At 37.2% G+C, this 19685-nt stretch overlaps 1 protein-coding gene across 2 annotated transcripts in view; it reads right to left on the bottom strand.

Annotated features, from left to right (window-relative positions):
* The window catches only part of LOC310720712 (sodium/potassium/calcium exchanger 3), a 45287-nt gene extending 26194 nt beyond the window's left edge, over positions 1-19093 (bottom strand). For both annotated transcript variants that reach the window (XR_014531806.1, XM_083531606.1), the window contains exons 1-2: positions 18586-19093; positions 10334-10444 (exon numbers count right to left, since the gene is read on the bottom strand). Coding sequence is in view for 1 of the 2 variants with exons in the window: in XM_083531606.1 (XP_083387732.1) it covers positions 10334-10444; positions 18586-18697 (223 nt within the window). In the remaining variant the exon portion in view is untranslated. The remainder of the gene's footprint in view (positions 1-10333; positions 10445-18585) is intronic.
* Between the last annotated feature and the right edge of the window lie 592 nt (positions 19094-19685).

Here is a 19685-nt window from a genome sequence, read left to right as displayed (position 1 = left end):
TCATAATACTCACCTACCCAAAAACATTGTATAAATGGCGTTCCTCCTATTTCGTGGTAACAGTTTGGAGAAGAACCACATATGGATTATCTTTTAATGGGATCAAGAACAAAAGCACCACCAATAGCAATGTATTAAGTAGAGTCTGGGGCTGATTACTTCCCAACCAAAACTGTAGCTTTATCTCAACACTTTAACTCAGTGATGACACAATATAAACCTCCCCTAGACATAGTGTCCATTGTGGTCTATTTATTTTTCACTATAACATTCATAACACATTACACAACACAAATTATGGAAAAAGGAAAATATATATATTAAAATATAAAACATTTGAAACATTAATTAGTTGGATTACTTTCTTAATTATTCTTTATTGAATGATCTTTTGAAGGAGAAACTAAAAGTAAATAGACTACCTACAAATAATCAAATCAAATAATATATTAAATGGCTATCACAAATCACAAAAGACATGGCAGAATTACAGATTTGAAACTACTGACATAAAAATTCACTAGTTTCATAATACAGCAGTAATGATAAGTTACACATACAGTATTAGAATGTTTTCAGCCCTCTAACATAACATCATGAATATCAGCCATCAGTGGCTTAAAAAATCAAAATCGGAAGTAAGTAAGTAAAAAAATAAATAATAATCTAGAACAGTTGTTCGTTTCCAGTTTCCATGTTTATTAGTGTGACACAACAAACTCCTTTTATTTTAATCATTATAACATTACTGACCGCTCACTAACAGGTGCAAACTGCAACTAATCAGCTTGATGTTGCTCTTTCTGCCCTTTCTTGCATTGTGATTCAGAAAAATAAGAACTGATTTGAGAGCAGTAGGAATCTCTATCCTGGCACACATAGCATATAATAACATCTCATTATGCCCACATCAGTGCTGATCCTGGGGTCAGGTATAGGTCCTATATCTTTTTTTTCTTAACATACTCTAACATCTATTACCATGTAAAATTGCAGCACTTAATGAATACATAACAGCTGCTCTGTAAAATGTACTACTGAATTTCCTTACCAGTAATACCAGTATATTGATAAAACATACATATTTAATTTAAACAGTAAAGGAATAAGAGGCATCCTGGTAAGTAGTGAATGTGGTCAATAAAAATGAATGGTGGTGACAGTAAAAAGGTAAATACAATTTGTTACTGTATTAAGTAGCTTTTTTTTTTTTTGCATAGTTTTACTTTACTGAAGTATATCCATTTGGGAGACTTTTAACTTTAGCTTCACTACATTTCAAAGTCAAATATCTTACTTTTTACTCAACTACATTTTTCGAAATTATTTATGAGTGGATAAAAACTGGTCAAGCAGGCGGCAAATCACCAATCAGTGTAGAGCGCGTGTCTGTTTTGAACTTGTTTTGATTGCCGTGCGGTGGTATCTACCTTAGCACAAACATACATTTCAGCATCAGTTTAAAAGCAAGCATAACATTTTGAGATGTTGGATAATGGAAGAAACTCCTGACTAATGATTTTTGATTTTCTAATCACTTATTGACACTTGTCTAATCAATGATTGCCCATCAGTTCGCTTCTGCGAGCAATGAGCATTGACACGTGTTCTTGCTTCCTCTACCATTCAATTGTGTGTGATTGAGTCATAAGTCATGTAAGAAGTTTTCTAATGCTCAACCTGGCTGTCCTTCCACTCTATTAGTTGTACGAAATCCCATAAAGTCTTAAACATAAAACTTACAGCAACTGACATGAACAGAGAAAAAAAAAATATTTCATGATTTCCTCAATTTGCTTATTGTTTAATATAAATGACATATTTCAGTATCAGTGTCAGTTGGTACAAAACAACATATTCGGTCTTATTTGTGATACAAGAACTCGATGGGTAAAGAAGGAAAGAGAATGAAAGGAAAGAAAAGAAAGAGAGAGATAACAAGAGCGAATGACAGAGCACGGACCTTAATCAATACCTTCACTCCATCACACTGTCCCCTCCTCTTTTTATCCACGTCATATGAAACCATGCAGGGAAGCAAGCACACCCGCAGGGAGACAAAAAATAGACTTATCACGTAGAAAGGAATGTGAAGTTCAGGAATTTACATGTACACCCTCACATTATTTGCGTTTACCTCTGCTGTATGTGACACAGGAACATCTTTGAAAAGACAAATTCACAGCTATAGTGAGAGACAATTCTCTTCTCTGTTTAAACGTATTATGCCATCTCACGCTCATGCATGTTTGCTATTTTCTACTTCTCAGATTGATATTGTGAAAGATTGTTTGGACAGCAAATTCTTATGGCCTCAAAGACATGCCTCTGTAAAAAACTGGCCCTCCTGGCTACCCAACGACCTTTTTTTTAGACGGCTTCCCATTCTCACCAGTGTCCGCGAATGTACACGAAAATATCCCGAATGGAAAAAAAATCACTGATTCCAAAATGCTTTTTCCTGCTGGCCAAGGCAAACAAAGGAATGCATAAAAACCCTGCTGAGCGACCGTTATTGACACGTCTAAAAATAGCACCTTCCCTTTTATTCTCGTTATTTATTTATTTCCCTGTGCTCGCTCTCTCTCTCTCTCTCTCTCTCTCTCTCTCTCTCTCTCTCTCTCTCTCTCTCTATATCCCTCGTTCCCTCTCTCCCCATCACATCTCAGCCCCCACTGCATACACACACTTCCAAAATTTAGCATTCAGTTGCCTGGCAACGCCGGCCTCAAAGGCTAGTCGCCTGAACACGGGGGCCGCCGTCTCATTCTTTTTTAAGGCACAGCAAACCAGTGAGGGGGAGGAAGCATAAAGGGGGAAAAAAAGAGAAAAGGCGAGTAAAGTCGGATCAGTCTTTTCCTCCTGCAATCTTTCCAGGCTGGATTCCTTGGTGGCAGAGAAGCTAGTCTGAACACAGGCTAATTGCATAATCATCACAATTGTTCATGTCCACTAGGGAGCTGAAAGAGTCTCATTTTATATGTATAATACGGCTCTTATATGTATAAAACCTTGTTTGAATTTAGTGGTCTTTTTTGTGTCAGGCTGTAATTGACCTTCTGGACGTGTAATAGCACTCAAAGAGCTTCATTTGGAGTGTCATTTACTCTAAGCTCAAGAGAGTGTGATTAGAGCTGTTTTGTTGTTGTTGTTATTATTATTATTAGTATTCTTTTCCCCCACAAAATAGGGATTTTAGCTAGTCTCTCAATAAAAAGCTTTGCTTAATTCTCTGAAGGCAGTACTGATCCGGACCTGATCCCAGCATGGACTAGCGGCTCAACTCATCTGACAATCAGGAATCTGTGACTAAGGCATAGTAAGTACACACTGTTCCAGTCACTCATGGCTGCATCTGGACTTGTTTCTTGTGCACTGCTGTGGGCAAAGTGAAACCCCCACTGATCAATCTCTGACATCCAAACACTAATCACACCAAACTTAAGCAACTCACATAACCCCTTGCTACATAATAGAGATGTAACTGAACAGAAATACATTACTCAGACTGAACAGATACACATATACAAATGTGATTAGTATTTATTAAAAAATTTTTTTGCCCAAATTCAGTCACCTGTCTGCCAGCCAGCCAGCTGTCCCCTACCATATAACAGCTAATTATCAACGCAAATGAGGACAACATGTGCTTCGTCTGAGATGCATGAAGCCAGCAAACTCCATCCTTTTCATACTGCTGTACATGCTCTTCCACATACTTTTGCTCACAAATGCCCACACTTGGATAGTGAGGCTGTGATTGAAAGAGAGAAGAGAGAAAGATTTTCCTGCCTACCCTGCACAGAACATGGCAAGTTTTGCTGCTTGGCTCCTGGTCATTGTCGGATATCGAGCCAGCAACAATCTTCCAACGATGAGGCAAAAGCTCAGGGAGCTCAGATTTATATATATATATAAAGTTTTAAACCTAAATACAGATACAGATGCTTAAAACACTCTCAATAATTAACATTGGATGAGAAAGTTAACTCCTTTGCTGGGCCTTTGTGCAAGGCCCTTGACCCTTAACTGCTCAGTTGTTCAACTTCAAATGATGAGTAACTGATACGTCTCTCTGAATAAGTGTATCTGCCCGATGACATAAATGTAAAATATAAAGACATTGAAATTTGCACCACCATTTCCTTCTATAATACTTCTTGTTTTTTTTAATATTTACTAATTACAAACATCTGTCTCTTTCAGGTTATGAATCCTTGCAGATTCGTCTGACAGGTGTTTTGTATTTGTATTTCTTTAATGCCAGAAGAAAGCATAAAAAAGGTGAAGTATGTGGCAATGGAAAGTTATGATTAACAACAATAATGGTACAAATTATTGTATTTAGAGCCACTTCTTCACAACTGTTTCTTTCTTCTTTTTTTTTTTACTAATATATCCTTTGTATTACCTCACCTATTGTGACCCCATAAGCAGTTCTTTTATGAATCAGTAATCTCAGATAAATGCTAATGTAGAAGTCAGGAACTTCTTAAAGATATCTTAGATTTGCTGCGGATGTTACCACCAGTGTTCCTCCACAACAGGTTCTGTAGAAGATCCCCTGTGGCATCTATAGCACATCAATTTATAGGTCAGGGGTTCAAGATCCAGTATTGCCAAGCTACCACTGGGGCCCTTGAACAAGGCCCTTAACCTCTCTGCTTCAAAGGGTGCAATATCATGGCTGACTTTGCAGTCTGACTCCAACTTTCTAACAAGTTGGGATATGCGAAGAAAGGCTTTAACTGTGCTGTGACATAAAAACCTCTTTTTTTTATTTTCATTTAAGTATTATTATGATTTTTGAAACATTATTTAATATCAATTCTTATTACTGAAGTAATTAAACAATGTAAAAGCCACACATGAAAATTGTTGAGACACTGTGCCATTAGTCAAAAATACCTTATTATGAAACAAATCATAACTACATTGAATGAACCTATAAGGCTACTATGGGTTTTAGCAAAACATATTATTATTATTATTAATAATAATAATAATAATAATAATAATAATAATAATAATAATATAGATTTGAAAATAGAGACAGATTTGTTGTTGCGGATATCAAGAGGAAGAAAGTTCCACAGGTATGGGGCAGCGTAGCTAAAAGCTCTAGATCCCATAGTTGCCAAGAAAGAACTAGGGTGGATGAGGACATTGATCTAAAAGTTTGAGAAGAAATAAATGTCAAAAGTAGGTCAGAAAAATATGAAGGAGCCAGTTTATGTAATGCCTTTTAAACAAAAAGCAGGATTTTCTATTCAATGCACTGTTTAACAGGAAGCCGGAGCAGCTGTTGAAGAACAGGAGATATGTGGTCTATTGTAGGAGTTCTAGTGAGTATTCATGCAGCTGAATTCTGCACCAACTGTAATTTCTGTAGGGGTTTATAGAGAAGAGCATTGCAATAGTCCATACGTGAGGTGACAAGAGCATGAACCATAATAGTAGTGCTCCTAATTGAGAGGGCAGTGCAGAAGCAATTTATGTTTCGAATGTGATAGAAAGCTGCCAGAGTGATCTTGTTAACATGTGCTTCAAAGGATAGGGTGTTGTCAAGGATAACACCCAAGCTCTTGACCTGTGACGAAGGAATAGTGGAACCGTCACTTTAAATAGAGAAACTAGAGGAGTATTTCAATTTTACTTCTGTTGAGTTTAAGAACATTTTTTGAGAACCAATCTTTATCTGTAGACAAACCGTGAGAAAGAGAAGAAGGAGAAAGGTCAGAAGTAGGTTTAGAGGACAGATAGAGCTGAGTGTCATCAGCTAACAATGAAATTGAATACCATGTGTTAAAAAGATAGATCCAAGTGGCAATAAATATATAATAAATAATAAGGGGCCCAGAACTAATACCTGCAGGACACCTGCAGTGATCGATGAAGAGGGCAGTCTCAGTACTATGGTGAGAGCATAAACCTGATTGGAATTGTTCATATAAGTAATTTACTGCTAGGTAGTTTTGCACCTGAGCAGAAACTCCCTTTTCTAAAATTTTGGACAAAAATGGCAGATGGACGAAAAATATCAAAGTAATTTGGATCAGCACCTGGTTTCTTGAGAATAGGAGTTATTAATGCAGTCTTAAAGAGGTTGGGAACAATGCCAGAGGTGAGAAAAGAATGGATGATCTCAGTGACAGAAGGTAAAAGAACTGATAGACAGACTTTGACTAATAGAGTTGAAAGGGGGTCTAACTGACAGGTAGTTGATTTAGATTTCGGAATGACTAAAACGATCTCATAGTCTGTAAGAAGTTTAAAGGTAAAGCGAGTAGAATTAAGTGAGTGTGTAAGAATGAAAGCAAGGGAGGCTTAAAGAGGGTCTGAGACCAGCAGAGATTGATGAATATTCTCTATTTTTGTAGTGAAATAAGTGAGAAGAGTGTTGCATAATTCAGCTGAGTGTAACTGTATAGGCAGAGAATCAGGAGGCTTTAAAATGTTCTTCATTACAGCAAAAAGAGTTCTTGCATTACCTTCGCTAGACGTGATCAAATTTGAGTAATAATCAAATTTAGCTTTTTGTAATTTTACATATGCTAAGCATACATTTGTTTATGGACAACAAGTCTAGTTTTAACACAAAAGTTCTAGATGAAGACCTTGAGCTTTTAGCCTATGCAAATCAGATGTATACCAGGGGGCAGAATTAACTAATTAAACAGACCTAAATTTCATAGGTGCATGCGTATCGAGTAATAACTGTAGCCCATCATTGTAGTGAGATACCAGTCCGTCTGGGGTTGTTAAATAGTCTTTGCTGATGATGGTAATAAATCCATCTGTAAATGTCATTATGTCATGAGTCAGGAATGAGATTGTATGACATTGATTGGACTTTGAAAGCAGTAAGCAAGCTTTAAAGGAAACCAGAAAATGATCAGAAAAATTGAGATCAGTAGCTGTGACACTGTTGGGATTAATACCAGAACAACAAACCAGTGTGATCCAGTGTGATTTTAGATGAGTTGGAAAGTTAATTATATTGCTGTGTCATAACTATCAAGACAAGACAGACAATCCTTTGTGTATGTACTAGTTTCATTATCAACATGCATGTTAAAATCTCCAACCAGAATCCCATTAGGATACAGTGAACTGATATAAATTAAAGAGATTGAAAAGTCATTTGAAAGGTTAGTATTGACCTTAGGAGGACAGTGAACATTAACAAGAACAGTTTCCATTTCTCATTATATATTACTGCATAACATAACATAACATAACATAACATAACATAACATAACATGCTATTTGATAAAGCAAGGATAAGAAGGCATATCTTGGAGACATTCCTGAATGTGAAATCAAAGACATAACAATAACAATAAAACAAATCCCACTGCCAGATACCACAGTATTTTCAATTTCAGTACATACACTTATTTAATTTCATAAAAAAAAGTCTAATAGTATTTTTTTGATTAATAATAACCTTCTTATTTGTGTAATGTTAATATATTTCATTAATAGTCATAAACTGCTTATAAAGAAATACATTTGTAACAATAACATTGTCAAAATTCAGTCATGTTAGTCATCCATTCGATTGACCTTGTATAATTGGACCATTGGAATTTTATATAATTGGACCATTGGATTTATTTGAATACCCCCTGATCCTTTATTTTGTCCCAAGGGGAACCATTACAGGACCCGTAGTCTGGGATGAACCTTTTCAAAAAGAAAAGGAAAACCCTTTAAAATGCATTCCACCTGATGCAACAAACATTTCAACAGGAAATTTAGTCAAAGGCTAATGGACAATTACATAAGCCCTGTAAAGTCTATGGTTCAGAGCTATACTATTAGAAATAAAGATCAACTCTGCAAGGGTCATTCAGTTTGTCTCTCTTATGGGAAACAATTTTTAAAAAGCACTGTTTTAGAAATGTCCACCCAGACCAAACCCAAAAAAGAATGTTTTTATAAGCTTTATAATCCGAAGAAAAAAATGTAATAATGTAGAACCATAAAAGTAGGTTTTTTTTGTAACTTCTGTTGAAGCCTTATATGCTGAACCATATCACTTTCAGAGACAGAAGTAGACCCACAATTAGAACTTAAAGAACTCATGTGATGGAATGAGAGCCCTGATTTGCTTCTGTATCTTGATGTATAGCTTTATAACAAGCCAGGTAGAGAATTTGTTGAAGAGCTTTGTCAGAAAGCCTACAGGGATTTAGTCATGTTTGCTTTCCGAAAGCAGGCATTTACAACCGTCGTGTTTTGGACTGGTAGTGAGCTGTGGGTCATTTGTCACTGGTTTGTTACAGGCAGATCTCTCTCTCTCTCATTCTCTCTCATTTGCAGTGAGCCTCATGAGGAAAAGAGGGCACTGGGCTTCCCACGGGGAAAAAAAAAACAAGAGGTAGTGAAATAAAAGTATTGAGAAATAAGCTGGGCAACTCTCTCTCTCTCTCTCTCTCTCTCTCTCTCTCTCTCTCTCTCTCTCTCTCACACACACACACACACACACACACACACACACACACACACACACACACACACACACACACACACACACACACTCTAATGCTGAGCTTATAAAACTAGGAGCTACTAACCATATAGACTGTATAAGACTGCATAAAGAACATCACTTATAATCTTATACTCCAGTAATCATGTTAGTTCTCGCTCTTCAGTGTTCTGTATTGTTGAAAGATTTATGATCAAACTCTTGATGTCACCCAAATGAGGATGGGTTCCCCTTTTGAGTCCGGTTCCTCTCAAGGTTTCTTCCTCATAACATCTAAGGGAGTTTTTCCTTGCCACAGTCGCCAGCGGCTTGCTCATCAAGGACAAATTCACACCATTCACCTTAACTCTTGATTTGTGTAAAGCTGCTTTGAGACAATGTCTGTTGTGAAAAGCGCTATACAAATAAACTTGACTTGACTTGACTTGACACTCCTTAATAAACCTCCAATCATCATTTTCTTATCATACTCTGTATATTAACATCAAGCTAGCTGTATATTTACTGCTCATCATAGAACACAGAGCATCACACAGTGAAGTCTGTCATGTTTTTAGAGTGAGATCAAATATGTTCAAACTGCGCTCAAAGTTTCTACGCAAAATAGGTACAAGCTTTTCTAAAAAGGCTGTTTTAGAATGGGGTATTAAAGTTGAAGACACTGCATGACTTAAAAAATCTACTCAAACCACATGTTTTTGATGCTCATTAGCTGCTACTGTAAGCCAGGTGCTACTAGAGCTTTTGATTGGATGCAGACTGGACCAATACAATCTGTTTTAAATAAGAATGTCTATTAAAACATATATTTTTGTGACTTTTTTCCAGGATATTCAAGCATAGTTGTACCCAAAGCTTTGCAGCAGGGGTCCCCAAATTATTTTCTGTGATGGCCACATCCTTTTTTCTTTCATTAATTGGGGCTGGGTCAGTCTTCAAGAGAAAATTACATGGAATGACTACCAGTATTACTGTGGAGATTTTATTATCATTTTAATTGTCTTCTAACGGTAGATCAGTTTATTCATTTGTTATGCACATAATGAGATTTTTTTCATAACCATTGCTATTGAAATCAAAACATTTACATTTACGTTCGGTTGGTTGGTGCGTAAATCTAACAGATAATTAGGCTTATGTTAATAAATAAGGGAAACTTTAGTTTGAAAGCCAACTTTTACTATTAAATACAGATATGAGTAAAACATTTAATATTATACTTTCAAAATATGTCTCTGGCATTGTTCACAGAGCCGTTCAAAAAAAAAAAAAGGTGCCAAAACATTTTTGGATTTCATGAGCACTTAACAATTACCAAGAGCTTCTGTGGAACATGTGGATTATAGCTGCCATATGCTCTGTTAAGAAACCATTCTTTTATTATTCTGAATGTGTGATGTATATACAGTATTTACGCATTATGTGTGGTTGTATACATCTCCTTCACTGCACGTCTTTGGCAAACTCTTGCTGCGACCTAAGAACATTTTCTCTTCCAGCTTTACTCTTTGGTGGTTATACGGTTTGAAGAAACAGTTTGCCAATAACTAAAGCATACAAACAGCTGCATCTACATTACACAAATGGTGTATGATGAGGCAATAAGCATACAGTATAACCTAACATGGTGTGTTCACCTTGTACAATATTTATGTACAAAAGGTGAATTTAATTCAAAAGCAATAAAAAAAATTTCCACTTGGGAAAATTCCCACCTTCATACCTTGGTTCATGTTCATACCAGAACTTTCCCAAAGACAGTCTATTTACTGTCCACTGTCAGACCTGGTCTTTCATAGTCAAATATAAATATCATACAGCGAATGAATACCTTACCTGCTCGAGGATGTTCTAAAGTGTGGTTCTTAATTCCATCTTGCATCAGCTTGCGTCCAGTCCAGTCATGGCTGACATCTTCAGCAAGGTCTGATCTTGAAGCTTCTGTCACTATAATATAATATGAGAGGATGAGAATTATAATGCAGTCAATCCACCACATTGTTTCAAACTGCAGGTTCAGCACAAAGTGTAATCTGCCCTCTTCTGCATAAGCTCACAGACCCTCATGATTGGCTAGTCTCACTCTGATTCACAAGAGACAGAGAAAAAAAGAGAGAGAACCTTTTACTTAAAGATCATGACCACTTTCTGTTCTATTTACTCCCAAGTGACTTGTGGTATCATCAGGATTCAGACTTGTGCTCTTTCAACCAAAGTGAGAACTCTTTTTTTTCTGGAAAATTCAATTCAGCTACAATGACTTCCAATGGGTTTTGACAGATCACAAATATAACATCATTACAACTAACCAAATGAAAAAACTATGCATTTGCTAAAGATGCATTTAATTTGAAAAACAGAAAAAAAAAATATATGCCATGCTTTTGAGAACTGAGAGAAGAATGCATGGAGATTCCTAATATGAAAAAGAAACCCCACAAAAACATTTACACACTGCATTAAAAAAAAAACAATCACTTTACAAAACATACACTCACGCACACAGTCTCATTTTTTTTTTTTTACATAAGTGGGCCGGCTCAGAAGGGCTTTTGAACACAAGTACTATTTTCATAGACTCTCTGCCTGATTTGACTCATCAGGTGAAGAGGAACCAAATGAACAAGGCAAATATTGTAACCTTATAGCGGGTGTGCGTCGCTCGTATTTATTTTTCTCGCTGATTAACACTGGCACTGGAGTCTCTGCGAGATTAATTACGACAATTGGCTGCGAAGTTAAATCCATGAGTAATCACACGCTAATGCTGAGTACTGATAAACATTATGACAAGTTGATTTGATGGGTCACTTCTGTGGTGAGTCAGTATTTGTACAAAAAAAGAAAAGCAAAACAAGATATTGTGCTTTCTGAAAGAAAAAACTGACTATCTGGATTTGCCTAGCTGTCTAGAACATGTTCAGAGTTCATATATTCATTTACCATGAAAATAATAAAAAAATTGGTGAAGAAATTCCCCTTGAGCTGACAGGAGGAACGAAACCTTAAGAGAACCAGATTCAAAAGAGAACCCATCCTTATATGGGTGACATCCGATATCCATTCATTATAGTTACATCACTGTTAAGGATGTCACCTTATGTCAAGTCAAGTCAAGAAGCTTTTATTGTCATTTCTACCATATATAGCTGACGCAGTACACAGTGAAAATGAGACAACGTTCCTCCTGAACCCTGGTGCTACATTAAACAACATAGATCTACATCACACAACATAAAGATAAATAAAGTGCATCGAGTGCAACCTAGTGCAAACAGTGCAGACAGACAACACAAGACAGTGTGGGACAAATATGCATAACACAAAATACAAAACAGCGCCGAGCAGTAAACCTACTGTATACTCTGATTGAACAGTACTGTGCAAAAGAGGACTATGAACAAAAGTCTCTGCTCACTAGACTTGAGTGCAAAATACTTCAGTCCCAAGTTATTTTCATAGTTTCTAAGTCCATGTCCACACTAACAAATGTTCGCTTGAAAACACATATTATTCTCTCTGTTTTGGCTGTTCCATTCTGCTTTTTGCAAACGCTCTTTAAAGTAGATCAGTTTGAAAACGCCGTTTTTCGAATCACAGTGCGGACTATGAAAATGGAGGCTTTTGAAGACTATAGAATGCATTTTCAGTCATGAGATGCAGTCATGTGACCAATTCAGCCAAGATGGTGAACAACATTGGCGCGAAGTTTCAAAGAGCTGGAAAGTAAATAAACGACAGGCGGAAGCAACTCAGGCTCAGCACAGGAAAGTAAGCGTTTCAGATGTTTCAATGTCGATGAGCAAAATTATGTGTGGATGTGGAAAAACGCTGTTTTTAAATTTATCCAGATTAGTGTAGGCATAGCCTAACAGTTGTGCTAGAATGACTTAGGACTTCACTTTAAGTCTCAATGTGGCTTGTAAAGTAACATATCTGGCATTGTGAGTGAAGAAATGTCAAGAAAAGCTATTTAAACTAATTTAATTCAACGTAAAACCTCGATGCCACTGCAGTTTAGGGCTTATTACAAATGCTGAGCAAGTGTTTAACTGTAGATTTTCAAAAGAATGATTGGCTGGTGGTCCCTTTATGTCTTCAAAGCGCAGACACAGACAGCAGCTCGAAGTCTCTTTCCGATGTCATGCATTTGGCTCCAGCGATGCCTCCCCATTCCATTTTTAGGAGTGGGATATTTTCATTCTCATCAGCATTCAATCTTTTGGATGAAGACCAAGAGGAATATTTTTCCAACTTTAAATCAACTTTGAATCATAGACCATGCTTGAGTGAGTCCTTTAAGTGAATTATTTGTGTAAATATGTCTGCCTGCTCAATACATCATAGCAAGATTGAGATAAAGAAATGTATATACAAACGTAGTTTTGGGGTTCCTTCTGCAAAAATTAATTGCCATTGATTTGAAAATCTCTTATCCTTCTCTCTTTCTCTGGACAGGCTTTATTTGGACCCTCCATTTCACCAAGCTATATATGGAGAAAATCAACAGTGTGCCGTCCCTCTGTCATCAGGCACAGACAATAAAAATGAAACATGGTTTCAATGCCACGCACATGGAAACGAATGCATTTGTGCCAAGGTGAGAATATTTACCCCACTAAGTGATACACATAGTCATGCCAAGACAGAAGAGAGGTCGCAGACAGCGACACGGTGAGAAATAAAAAAAAAAAGAGGAGGCATGGATAAGAACAGACTGTTCTATTATCCAGATCTGTTTAATGATCATCAGGTAGCAGTCAGCAGTTTCCTTTGTTTTATCTATGGTTCAGGAGAACAAGGTGGTGGTCACTCTTGGCTAAGAGCGTTGCACCGCCATGTCTTTCATGCTGCAGGCATGAAGAGAGCATGGTCCTGAGCCATATGCAAGTCAAATGAGACCCGTCAACATCAGTGTGCGGCAGACATCACACGCATAATAAACACGCGCTTTTAAAAGGTTCTTCATGAGGGGGAGGGGACTTGTTTTAGTGGATGATTAATGATTCTATGAGACACCGTTAACAGTGAAAGTCCAAACTGGAATAAAGATCCTTTGTATCTTATTAATGTCACTGTGGCTTGAAAAGGTTCCAGTTTTTTGTGTTCTGTTTGATTTAAGTACTGAGAACTGATTTGTTTCTTCAGTGGTTCCTCAAAGCTCATGTTCGGTATTTGTTCAAGGAGTTGTTTAGCAAAAACTGAATCTCCGACAGGCTTTCAGCAGAACAGGGCTGTCAAAGTTCCTGGACAGAAAAAAAATTTATTTTTATTTATTTATTTATTTTTATCCTTATTTTACAAAGAAAATGTTTTAATCATGTTTTCCATATTCTTTTGTTTTATTTTTTTAAGTAACTTCAAGACAGAGTGAAGATGACTCTCAAGTGAAGGAATGACTGATAATCATGTAATAATAGCTATTACAATGCAAGTGACTTTTTTTTGGATAATCTACATAATTACAACATTCATGATGCACATATAAACAGCGCAAATGACTATGTTCATTAATCCATTAAAAGTGTAATCTTGATTAATCTCTCTGGCAGTATGAACCGTTTCAGTATGTGCTGTAATTAGAAAATAATTAAAGTTTGGGTGGTAACTTAAACCCTGCTCCATGTTAGGCTGCATTACACCACCCAGTCCTTGATGTCCATTTATTCTCTAATCAGCCAACGATTATTAATCAGTGTACCATATTGTTTTTTTCCCTTTTAATATGTATTCATTCCTGTTATAGTAAAGAGGAAAGTACACATAAACAGACAAATTACAGACATATGCACATGCAATGTTGATAGGACTTACAGGTTACACTTACGTAACACATCTGGTGTGAATTTTAGGCAATACAGCTTTAGTCTGACACAGTAGGATTGCACTGAAGTTCACACAGATTTCTTTTGGAAGTTTATATGGGCAGAATAAAATGTGGTAGACGGTTCTTTGTGGTTTCTCGACCTTAAATCTTGCTCTTTACCATATAACATACCGTTGCATTGGAGGTTTTGTCCTATTTTTCTCAGAACAGAAGATGAATCAGAGCTGATGAATCAGCGCTGATCTCAGGTCAGCATCAAAAGCTAGTTACAATCCAAATCTCCACACTTTCTACACTATATATGCATTCTGTCTGTACACTGTATATATTTGTATTTGTATATTTTATAGCTACTAGGATAAGGTTAACAAGTGTTTCATTTACTTTCATTTAATAGAAGAAAATAAGGCCTACTCACTAAGATCTTTCAGAAAGGATTATATCTTGAATGTATTAGTGTATAACACAATGCCACTCACTGTATGTATTCAGTCTTCCAAATATCTGAATCCATTCTTTTTTCCTATTTAAACCTGTCTCAATGCCGAACGTATAGCGTATTTGAATCTTACTACCTGCTGCACCACACATTTTCTAGCCAGATCAGTTAGCATGCATAGATGATAGATGACAGTTTAGAAAAATTAGGAACTAACAGATAAATAAAAATATGAGGGGGGAAAAAAAATCATAATTAAGTGCAGCATGTTTTTTTTTCAGTAAATTTTCCAAGCAATCAAAACATAAGCCTGGGCCAGCACAAGCTTTCACTTGCCAAGAGGACTAGATAATAGACTTATAATTTGTCCAAATCTAATCAAAATACTTAAAATCGTGTACTATTACATGAAGAGGCCACGGCTTTGAAGAGAATAAAAAAAAAAAGTCAAATAAGACATAAAGGTACAATAATCATATTACAATTGTCCGAGCAGCAGCAGGGGGAGATGATACTGTACATGAGAATTCTCATAATAGAATATCCGCTGCCACCATGACACCTGTCATGATCAAATAGATAGAGCGAGATGGGGGAGTCGTAATCATTGAGAAGTAATTTTCCACACATCACACTTGTTCAAGGAACCAGTAAGGATGCAATTTGCATCTTCAACACCTTTCCTGAATTCTTGAACTTAGAAAACATGAGGAATGTGTGTTTTAGGTCGAGGTGTCACTGATGCTAATTAAGCGGTTAAAAAAAACAGGATTTCTGAAGCACAACTAGACGTATATATATATATATATATATATATATATATATATATATATATATATATATATATATAAAACAAATCGTGTATCTATATACAATGTGTACTGTATATATTCTCAGAACCGGTACATAATGATATTAAATGTAACATCTTTGACAATCATTGAAATGTCACAAAAAAATGCGTTTTAGTGTGTCATGTCTCACCCTGCACAACAGCCACAGCACTTTCATCCGAATTACATAACACTTATGTAACCTGCATGCCCTGCTTTCTTTTCTTTGACTTATTTATTGATTGATTGATTAATTTTTATTCCCAGTTCCAATCAAAAGGATAAGCTGATCACCTGTGGCTTTATTGTGGAGCTTCATTTGCCACTTCCCTAATTAACATGTGCTGATCGTGGACGGGACTAAATGCAGGTGCTAAGAGAACACAGAGCTGGTTTTCGGAGTCAACACACACACACACACACACACACACACACACACACACACACACACACACACACACACAAACTCTCCTAATCCTTTTGGTACGATTTTTCAGTGCCTTTTAACCCGAGTAGCACTCAGAATGGTGTTAAACTACAAGCAGCCAGGCTGCAGATTGCTACTTTCCCTTTTTTTTTATCACATTTTTTATACTTCCCCTTTAAATAAAAAGGAATGAATTCATTAATACATATGTTTTTCTCTACCGTTGCCCATCCCATTATCCAATCCCATTAACTACAATAAGCAGAAACTTCATTGTATTTGTATTTTTTAATGATATTCTTACTTTTTTTAAGCTCTCCATCTTGAATCGTTTATCGCAAAAAAAAATTATAAGCTAAAACATGTTACTTGTGTATTAGATGATTTAATGACTCATGTGAAGAATTCATTCTTTCCCATTATCCTATTAATTACTGACATCATGTCAATCTTTCTTTCCTCCAAATGCACCATGATGTTCCTCTGAGACTTCTTGAGTAGCTTTGGCTGTTATAAAAATGTGCACTTCTTATAATATTGTTTTAGAAAACCTTAAAAAAAAAAAAAAATAATAATAATAATAATGCAATTTATATATTGACATTCTGCAGTCTTTTTTTAGGCACAGGTAATTAACGCCTACAGGCATGTACTTCACAGCTGTGAGATTTTCTTGCTTGAGTGATTCGCCCTAAATATGTTTAACATAGATACTTATGAGTTGCTGTACAAAACAAATGAATATGTGATGAAGGAAGCAAGCTCGAGGCAGTTTGAAGAAGAAGTGGGACAAGCGGTAATCGACTCGGTGGGAGAAACAAAATATAGTTTCATTTATTTCTATTTTGAGCATATTTTTCAAAGAAGAAAATGTCATAATTGAGTTAAAAAAAAACTTCAATAATATGGTGTGGGCTTCCAAACATTATCAGAGCACAACTGTAGGAAAGAGCTCAGGATGCATGGTGACTGTCAGGAGCCGGAAGCCAATTAGGAGCGAGAGAGAGAACCTGTGAGAGTGTAAATGCTAGACATGAGTGGGAAAGTGAAAGAATCTGATGGAGACCTGAGAGAGCTGAAACGGCATTTATTTGTTCTCCAAATTTGCGGAACCAAGCGCCGATAGATGAGCATCAGCAGATTTATCTGTATTGTGGAAAAAGTTGCTCAATCTGCTTGATACTAATACTACGCATGCTAACCCTGGATCTTTTGACAGCCTGAGGAACAAAATAAACAGATAAGACGACAAAATATATAAATATATATAAATATATTAGCTGGCTAGAGTTAACAAGCAAATGCATCGTTTCAGGTGAGATTACCGCAGACCAGAGGTGCTCAATACGTCGATCGCGATCTATTAGTCGATCGCAAAAGGTAGTGTGGGTAGATCGCGTGACATTAAGAAAAGGTATGTATTTATGCATTTATGCATTTTTTGTTTTATAGCGTTCATAGCATTTTGACATGGTCATTTTAGAAGTAGCGTGCATGCTGAAAAAGTGTGTGCACCCCTGCCGTAGAACAACTTCTAATCCATCAAACACAACTTACACACTGCATGCTGTAGATAATTCGTTGGTTTAGCTACACCATAGCGTAATCTCCAACCAGCTGATGGGAGCAATGAGACAAACTCTTGGCTTTCTTCTGGTTCTCAAGATCTCTAATAGCCACATCGATGCACACAATAAAGATCTTAACACTGAGCAACACTCATTTTCGAAATTACTGAGCACCATAAGGCTTTACACTTAAACAGTGGCTGTTTACGACAAAGCTTTAAATTCACACATGGCCATGAGATCCATGTTAGGATGTTGAGTTATGTCATGAAATGTTCATCCCCCAGTAGCAACATTTTGTACCCTGCAACTGGAAAATGATCTATAGTTTTCTTAAATTTCTATTCAGGATCTTACACAAGCATCAAGAATGCATGATATTACATCTAGATGGATAAATAGGTGAACGTCTGAGTGCTGCCTGCATGTCATGTATGATGATATGGAAATAGGTCAAGCTACAAGCCAGTCAGGGTGTGGTAGCCAGACTTAATTGTCACTAATAGAACTACATTTCAGACTGAGGAACAAGGGATGGGATGCTGATCAACCCCTCAAGTGTGGTTTCATGAAGCATTGACTGGAGGGAAAGCAGAGGGTGGGGATAAAGGTACCAAAGGCGGTGGGAAGGATGCTATAAGTGTGACGCAGGTGGAGCACTGATGGAGACGCTGAAACATCCCGGGATGCATCATGTGCATGAACAAAAAGTCTGATCATTATTAAAGGTGCTGTTTATTGTAAGATTATAACCTATTATTCAGATGTAATTTAGTCTTACTACAGTATGTAGACTAGATAAGATGCGCAAAAAAATCCAACAGGCTGGAAAAACAAATTAGAACGAATTCACCTAAATCCAACAGAATCTTTAAGTTATTTAAACCTGCAACACGATTTTATATAAGAAAAATCGTGCTTGCATGTTTGTGCATGCGTGTGTATGCGCGCGCTCGCGGCTGCGGCGGACAGTAAGATGCGCTCCAGCGCGTACCTGTCAGGTGTTGGAGGCGCGCGAGGCACGCGAGCGCGAGCAGCCCAAAGCCGCCGAAGCAGAGGCGCGCGACGAAGGCTCGCCGCCTCCCGCTCCGCGTCACCGCCTTCATCGCCTCTTGTTCTTTTCTTATAAATTTCTTTTCTTTTTCCTCCTCCTTCTTCTTCCTTCCCCAAGCCTCAGAACATCATCATTCACCGTCTCGAGGTCCCGAGGCCGCGCTTCCCCTCCGGCCGACTTCGAAAACTTTGGAGTTTGCCGCGCGCGCTTCCGCGCTCCCTACGCTCCGTTTGCCTGCGGTTCCAGGTGGACGAGATGCATCCTCGGCGCGCGCCCAATCCGCTAACGGGTCCGCGTCGGCCTGCTTGCGTAACGCGCGTGCGAAACCACTCGACGTACGGGAGTTCAGGGTTGTACTCACATGTCTCACGGCTGGGAAACGACTCCCTCTCTCTTGCGCTCCCCCCACCACCCCTTCTCTCTCTCAAACACACTCACACACACTCACACACTCTCTCACCACTCCCACACTGAGCACGAGCCAGTCGTGGTCGTGGTCTAACATTGCATTTAGCACTCGAGCCACTAGGGGGAGACAAATTTCACGATTATTTGCCATAGCTGTTTTCCAAACGGGGGTCGCTCATAACTAAATACATTAACGTATTGCACAATATATTTCTATTATGTAAATTATAGGATACAATTATCAATGTATTGTTAAATTTTTAATGAAAATGTAACTCAGCTCACCAGAAAAGTAGAAAAAACTTGCAACTCGTGTGGAATTGGTGTAGGTGGAATTGGTAATTTTTCAAAATACTAGAAAGTTAGTAATACAAATGGAAATATAATAATAATTTAAAAAAAGTGTTTATTATTTCTGTGCGAATGCTTCATGGCCTGGAACCAGTCCGTGGCCTGGTGACTGGGTTACAACATTCGCTCTAGGGGGCTTCAGCATTTCATCTGGTTGGCAGAGATAAACTGTACTGTATATTAATCAAAAGGTGAATAAACAATGTAATGTGTAATATAATAAGCGCTGACCCAAACTAAAGTTAATTAATTACATTTAAAATGATATATTCAATAATGAG

Source organism: Silurus aristotelis (assembly GCF_946808225.1).
Source record: "Silurus aristotelis genome assembly, chromosome: 26".
Lineage (NCBI taxonomy): Eukaryota > Metazoa > Chordata > Actinopteri > Siluriformes > Siluridae > Silurus > Silurus aristotelis.
The sequence above is the reverse complement of the archived record's forward strand: the minus strand, read 5'-3'. Positions and strand labels throughout refer to the sequence as shown.